The 7,425-nt window shown below is 53.1% G+C and overlaps 1 protein-coding gene across 1 annotated transcript in view; it reads left to right on the top strand.

Annotated features, from left to right (window-relative positions):
- The window catches only part of LOC107116558 (mortality factor 4-like protein 1), a 20,226-nt gene extending 12,814 nt beyond the window's left edge, over positions 1–7,412 (top strand). Inside the window, 4 exon segments of the mRNA XM_015418493.1 lie at positions 1,017–1,105; positions 1,335–1,507; positions 2,707–2,791; positions 6,387–7,412. Coding sequence (XP_015273979.1) covers positions 1,017–1,105; positions 1,335–1,507; positions 2,707–2,791; positions 6,387–6,471 — 432 coding nt within the window. The 3' untranslated portion in view covers positions 6,472–7,412.
- Positions 7,413–7,425: the final 13 nt, after the last annotated feature.

The following is a 7,425-nucleotide window of genomic DNA, read 5'->3' as shown; positions in this document are numbered from 1 at the left end:
CCCCTCCCCGTCCCCCCCCCCCCCCCCGCAGGCCGCAACTCCCCGGAAATATGGCAAAAGAGAGTCCGAGTTTGACAACAAACCCCTTAGTCACAGTACTGGAAACCACTGCCTGTTTGGCAGATCTCCAAGAAATTCAGCAGAGGGTGGCATCAACAGGCCTTGCAAAATCCATCTTTGGCCTCCCCGACTGAAATTATTGACTTTCTGACCAGCTTAAACTGAGCATAGTAATGTGAACCTTGATTGCGGTTTCTGCTACTGTTTTAAATTACTGTTTTGATTATTTTTAACTATTGTTATTGGATTTTTTGTGGCTCTGTAACCCACCCTGTGCCCATCCACGGGGAGGGCGGGATAAAAATTGAAACAAATAAATAAATGGAGCCTTGGGGGAGCCCCACAGCATTGACACAACGGGTCTGAGCCGCCTTCTCCACCTGGCCCCTTCAGCGAGATAGGAATGGCGGTCCGGGCAATCCAGAGTCTCTCGTTCCCATCTCTGTCTTCCTTTCCGGAAAGATGTTAAGAGTCGTTCATCTCTAAAGCTGCTGGGAAGTTGTGACAGCACTTGCCTGCCGATTCTCTCCCCCTCTGCGCCGCCCTTCCCCGGCCGTCTCTGAGACCAACCGAGGCAGCTTTCAGTGCAAAACTGGACCTGGTTTCAGATCGAAATGGGCCCCGAAAAACTGTGCTCACCTGAGACGAAAGCCTGGAGTTGCCCAGCCGCCCCTCGCTTGAGCACCTTGCCCAGAAAGGGGGTGCTCGCTGCTGGGTAATGGTTAGCACCCCCTGGAGCCTCTTCCCAGGGGACTCTGCAGCCATTTAGTTGTTAATTAGGGGCTCCAGGCTGTGGCGTCTCCTCTTTTTCCTTGTGGGTCTGGATGCCTGGGCTACAGAGGCACACGTGACTGGGTCCCTAGGTCAGGATTTGAAATGAAGTCGTTGTCGTCCGACAGATAGTTGCTTTCCCCCAGTCTGTGTTGGCTCCAACTGTCTGTGGTCCTCTTCTCCAGCTCTTCTACCTTCCTGCCAAGAAGAACGTTGACTCCATTTTAGAGGACTATGCGAACTACAAGAAGTCCCGAGGAAACACCGACAACAAGTGAGGAAGAGGAGGGGTAACCTGCGTAACGACATTAGGGTTAGGCGTGAACCCCAGGAGTATGGCTCGAAGTTCCCACCAGGTAGTACCGGGGGGGGGGGAGGGAGAGATACTCCCCGGGCAAGAGAGACTCAATGGAATCCTTTCCTCCTCGGTGTTGGTGGCTGCCGTGTGCCTTGTACAGAGCAACTGGCTGACTTTTAGTGTGTCCTTTTTCTTGTGCGCCCAGAGAATATGCCGTTAATGAAGTTGTGGCGGGCATCAAAGAATACTTCAATGTCATGCTTGGCACCCAACTGCTGTATAAGTTTGAGAGGCCACAGTACGCGGAGATCTTAGCGGATCACCCTGACGCTCCGATGTCGCAGGTCTATGGAGCCCCACACCTCCTCCGGCTATTTGGTACGTACGCATGGGGCCAAATGCATTTGGATTGGTGGATGCTGCTGTGTGAGGAGCAGTCCTTTTAAATGCTGGTGGAAGTGTTTGCTTCTCTGGGGACCTTGAACGAGGCACCAGGGGAATGCTGCTCCTTGGGAATCGAGGTCCTGCTCTGTCACGTGTACAGAACCCTCCGTTCTTTGTTGTTGCTCAGTCGCACAGTCGAGTCCGACTCTTCGCGACCCCATGGACCAGATCACGCCAGGCCTTCCGGTCTTCCGCCGTCCTCTGAAGTTTGCTCTGAAGTTTACGTTCTTTAGGTCTTGCTTTTTCAGAGCAGCAAACAAAAAGTCGCGCAGAGCAACTGCAAGTGAATAGAAACCAAGTGAGCACAAGAAGCATAACCTGATTTTAAAAGTCAAGCACTGTTGCCAGACACACAAGAGGAAGGTGTGGGTAGTGGCAGAATTGGGAGCTCATGCGATCAGTGTGAAATCTTGTGACATTGCCACAGAGATAGGATTCTGTGAGACACCTTGGATGTGGAAACCTCCGGAACCAAGGAATTAACTCTGCAATGGGAATGGATCTGGCTTTCCACAGTGGTGTCTTATGCATAGATTTTTTTTTTAATTTTTACGTGTTTAATGAGTTCGTTACAGTATTCAAGGTAGAACAAAGTTGGAGTCCAGGGGCACCTTTAAGACCAACAACATTTAATTTTGGGTATAAGCTTGCAGCGTGCACCTGAAAGTTTATACCTAGGCTTAAACGTTGTTGGTCTTAAAGGTGCCCCTGAACTCCAACATTGTTCAGTTGCATCAGACCAACACGGCAACCCCACCTGAATCAATATTCAAGATATTCACTGTTCATCAGTACAGGATTCAGTGTGCCCTGATAGATCAGCATCACCTGGCCAATAAGTCTTGTGTGTGTTACTCCACCTCCCTCTTCATGCTCCCTGGTGTGTGTGTGTGTGTGTGTGTGGGCACATTCAGAATCTCGTGTTCCCTTGGCCTGAAGCCAGAGGGAGTTCCCAAGCTTTCCTTAAGGACTCAGAATGGTGTTAGGCAGGATTAGCCGAGTCTCTTTAAAAAGAGTCCTCTGCAATCGGCATGACATGCTGTGTTTGTAGACTAATTGGATTAATACAGGAGTGTTGTGAGTCAGAAGCCCTTCATTTAACATCCTTAAAGTTGTTGTTCTTGCTGTTACAGTCCGGATCGGAGCGATGCTTGCTTACACGCCTCTGGATGAGAAGAGCCTGGCCTTGCTATTGAACTACTTGCATGACTTCTTAAAGTACGTATCACAGGTCATTTTGACTTGTGTTAAGCCCAGTGGCTGCGGTGGCTCAAGTGGTTAAGACGCTGAACTGCAGGCTGTGGAAGGTCAGTAGTTCAGCGGTTCAAGACCCGGGTGCCGCAAGACAGGGTGAGCTCCCGTCTCTAGTTCCAGCTCCTGCCAACCTAGCAGTTCGAAAGCAAGAAATTGCAAGTAGATAAATAGGGACCACTTCGGTGGGAAGGTAACAGCGTTCCGTGCGCCTTGGTGTTTAGTCATGCCGGCCACATGACCACGGAAACGTCTTCGGGCAGCGCTGGCTCTTCGGCTTTGTAACGGAGATGAGCACCGCAACCCTAGAGTCGGATTCGACTGGCTTTCGAGCAAGGGAACCTTTACCTTTAAGCCCAGTGGTGTGTGTCGCGTCTTGCTCTGTGCGGGACCTTGTGCATTCACAGGGGGGCGTGGCCACGCCCAAGGCCCTCCTGTCCGTCTCATTGTGTGGCCTGTTCGTGTGTTCAGAGCCCTTGGTGAGGGGAAGTGAAAACAGCGTCTGCGTGCAAGAACTGAGGTCTTTGGGGGGGTGCCTAATTTTGGAGGGTGGGTGGGAGAGGTGGGCTAGAAGGCCTTTGGACTTCCTTCTTGGTCCTTCATCTCCCATCGGGTTTTCCAGTGCATTCCTCGTATTTCCTGTACCAGTCTTATTTTCAGTTTTTGAGATGAGGTTGGGCAGTTGCCTGCTGTAGATAGACAGGCTCATAGCTCATTGCCCAGACTTCAGGGGAAGTGTTCTGGGGCACTCCACCACAGAAGACCAGTGTTCCCTCTAAGCCGAGTTAGTGTGAGCCAGCTCACAGTTTTTTAGCCTCCAGCTCACACATTTTTGCCTTGGCTCAGGAAGGAGGGCTCCAGAGCAAACTGATTTATGCAGTAGCCAAATTGCTCACTCACAGCTTTAATGCCAGGAGCTCACAAAGTACAATTTTTGCTCACCAGACTCCACAGCTTAGAGGGATCATTGCAGAAGACCCCCCCTCCCCACGGCAGCCCCACTTGGAGTACTTTCTTGAACCATCAGGGGGCGTTTAAGCAGCAGCCAGGGCCGGTCTTGGGCTGATCCCATGAGGCCACAAGCTGCAAGCCCCGGGCTCCTGCACTTCTGCTGGTGCCTCTCGCCCACTCAGGTTTTTCAGTCCCTCCCGGAGGAGGGCAGCAGAAGCTCAGCCTTGGCCTTAATGGCTGGCGGGCACAGTCCTCGTTTGGGTTTCCCCCTTCCTTGCCACACTTAGTCTTCCACAAAGACGAATCTGAACCGGTCCAGTCTCTGTCCCGCAGGGCAAGCAGAAACAGTCCCGGGGGAAGCCGCCGTTTACCAGCAGCGAGGAGCGCCTTGACGTGGTCTTGGCTTTATCTCGGTCCTTCAGAACAGCAGGGAGACAGTGTGTGTAGTTAAAGGGGCCCAGGTGAGGCGGAGGTGGGGAGGGGGAGGCGCCTCTCTTCCTCCTGGCAGCGTTTGACTGTTCCGCGAGGGTGGAGGCGGGCTCATTCCACTCCTGCGTGCCTCAGTGCCAGGTGGGTTCCTTCCCCCAAATCATCTAGACTCCAGAGGCGTTGGGAGGGAGCGAGGCCGTGCCCACAGCAGGTTTGGCCTGCTTCCCCTGCCGCCTGCAGCTTGCTGCTGCCTGACTCAGACAGGTTGGGCGTGGGAGGAGGCTCCTCCCGCCGGGCACGCTTGTGCTGCGGCAGAGCCTGATGGGATCCCCCTGGGGGCGAGGCCTGCCGAGGCACAACACGCAGCATGCGGGCCGGAGACCCTTTCCCCAGCCCAGTGGCAGCAGGGTTGGTGGGTGGCACTTCTGGGTTCGGCACCGGGAGGTCGGAGACGGCCAGTTTGTGGTGGGTGCCCCGCTGGCCGTTTTAGGGCCAGTGCTACTCGCAGCCAGCTGTTGTATCCGGCTGTCGTGGTGGGTGGGGGAGTCCTTACACCCCACACTCTAAAAGTCAAGGGTGGAATTAGTGCGGGAAGCCAAAGTCGGAGCATGTCAGAGCAGCTCCTTGCATTTCTGTGTCACTTTAGATAACCCAGGGGATATTGTAAAAGGAAACTGAGGGATTTGGAGGGAAGGAACCCCCACTGCTCAACAGGCTCCTCAGTGCTATTCTTCTTAGAGGCTTTTCTTCCTAAAACTGTAGCTGCCTTCCAGGGGGTGGGGGTAGGGGTGGGGGTAGAAAGCGGCATCCAAGCCACAGGTCAAATCTTCTAAGCCAAGGGGAAAACACAGGCCTTCCCTACTGTTCAGTTTGCCAAACCTCTGTATTCCAGAGCCACTTTGGGGATGGTCTGAGGTGTGTGACAAACACTGGGGAAAGCTTTGCACCCACCCACCCACTTTATTCAGCTGTGGCTGCCCTTGCCGTTTCCCTGGTTTTTGGTTCCTGTCTTTGGCACGTCGGTCCGAAAGGACGAGGATTATTCATTGAGAGATCCCAAGGACCTTCCAGGACCTCTGCGTCTCCTGCTCTCTTGCCGAATGAGGTGCCACCAGGGCCTGAAAGATCTGCCTCAGTTCTTCAAGACCTTATTCAAGAAAACCCCTCCCCTGTGCCTGCCTTCCCAGGGCGAGTTCTAGTCTTGGTGTCTCCTTAGTTTCCAGCCTGTGCTGTGGCCGCAGACGTCCAGTGCTGAAGCAGTTCCCGATCAGGGCAGGAATCTGGAGGCTTCTGCTCTCTGAGGGAGGCCAAAGAGACTGGGGGGGGGGGGATGGTGGACAAGAGATGGCCACAGGCCTTCCGAGACTTCCTTTCAACCCCACAAAGCACTGCAGAGGGGCAGCCAAGGAATTCTGTTTGCGGTAGTGGTTAAGTGCACGGGCTCTAATCTGGGAGAACCGGGTTTGATCCCCCACTCCTCCACTTGCACCTGCTGGATGACCTTGGGCAAGCCATAGTCCTGTCAGAGCTGTCCTTGAAAGGGCAGTTCTTGAAAGAGCTATCTCCGCCCCACCTACCTCAGAGGGTGTCTGCTGTGGGGAGGGGAAGGGAAAGGAGTTTGTGAGCTGCTCTGAGACTCCTTTGGGTAGTGAAGGGCAAGTGGCATAAATCCAATCTCCTCCTCGACAGATGTGCAGCAAGCCCAGGTTTAGGAGCTGATTGAGTCGAAGTTCTTCTCCCGGGATTTTTGTTCAGATTTCACACAACCCCTCTTCTGAATAGAGATGGCTCCATGTGGCTGGAGTAGGCAGGATCTGGGCACCGTTCCCCGTGGTCGGAGGGCATTCTGGACTGGATGGCTGCAGTGCGCTTTATCCAGACTGCACCCACAAGGGCTGTTAAGGAAGCTCCAACTGGCGCAGACGTTGCACTGAGACTGGAGATGGGCTCTAGCCCACGGGGGGGTGTCTGTCTTCCGTTTTTATCTGCTGTGTGCTTCAGGGCTCTGTTCTGCTCCCATTTCTTTAGCTCCCTCAGAAGCCATTTTGATAGCAGAGGCAGGATTTTTTTTAAAAACAATCTCACTCCAGGTTTTGCAGCCCTGCCACACTGATGACTAGGCCAGCCCCTGGTTTTGTTGCTGGATCTCTCAGGCCTGACAGTTTTCTTCGTCTGCTTCCAGATACCTTGCAAAGAATTCCTCCATGTTGTTCAGCGCAAGCGACTATGAGGTTGCACCCCCAGAATACCACCGGAAGGCAGTGTAAGCCTCTTGCCCACAGTGTGTGTGTGTGCGTGCGTGCGCGTGTCACCGGAAGGGGATCCCTGGATTTCTGCAGCTGTTTTGCCCAGTTCTCCGTTTGCCCTCGGTCCCCCGTCTCGCACACGTCTCTCCGCGCAGTCGACGTCCACGTGTCAAGTGAATAGTGAGTGTGTCTGCAGATGGAACTGACCACCCGCCTCTGGAGGACTTTTCTTCACTTCCGAAATATCTCCACAAGGAAAAAGCCTTAAAGGAGTACTTCAGGGAATTGGTTTGGTGTTGGAACGTCCCTGGAAATGCAACAAACACTTCATCGTTTGACCTCCCGCATGCCTCTCGGTCCCTTGTTCATAAAACCCAAGTATTACCTGAGCAGTGAAGGTGATTGGTAATACACCCTCCCCCTTGGGGGGGGGGGGACTTTCTTTGCCAGCAGTTAGGGAGGACCAGTCACCGCTGAGTACTTGCTACTGGGGTGGGGGTGGAGCATGTTCCATCTACTTGGTGTTGGATCGGTAAAGTGTGCTGGTCTCAGTGTATGTGTTTTGCCTGCTTAGCAGCAGAACTGTGGGTTTGGTGTTTTTGGTTTTTGTTTTGTTTTGTTTGGCCTTGAATGCACCTTCTAAGATAGGACGAATTCACATCTTGTACACCGTTCCCAAAACGTTGTTGTTTTGTTGAAGGGGGGATGTTTGTGGATCTCCAAATAAACTTTTCTATTTCAGCTGTTCGAACACGTTGGCCCCTGTGTCGCTGCCTGATGAAGAGCTTTTGGCTGTCATAATGGGAAGAAGGCCGCTTTTTAATTCCTTCTAAACAGCAAACCTCAGGCAGGGCGGAGTTCCCACCTGAAGTACCCAGGAGAACAGTGGCTTTTTTTGTGTGTTGTTTTAAAGAAACCGAAACTGATTGTCCTTCGAACACTGAGAAGAATTGAGACTGTTCCGGGTGGGGGGGG

This window comes from Gekko japonicus, unplaced genomic scaffold, assembly GCF_001447785.1.
Source record: "Gekko japonicus isolate JY-2015 unplaced genomic scaffold, Gekko_japonicus_V1.1 scaffold275, whole genome shotgun sequence".
In the NCBI taxonomy this organism is placed as follows: domain Eukaryota; kingdom Metazoa; phylum Chordata; class Lepidosauria; order Squamata; family Gekkonidae; genus Gekko; species Gekko japonicus.
Note: the sequence above shows the minus strand (reverse complement) of the source record. Positions and strands in the feature narration are given on the sequence as shown.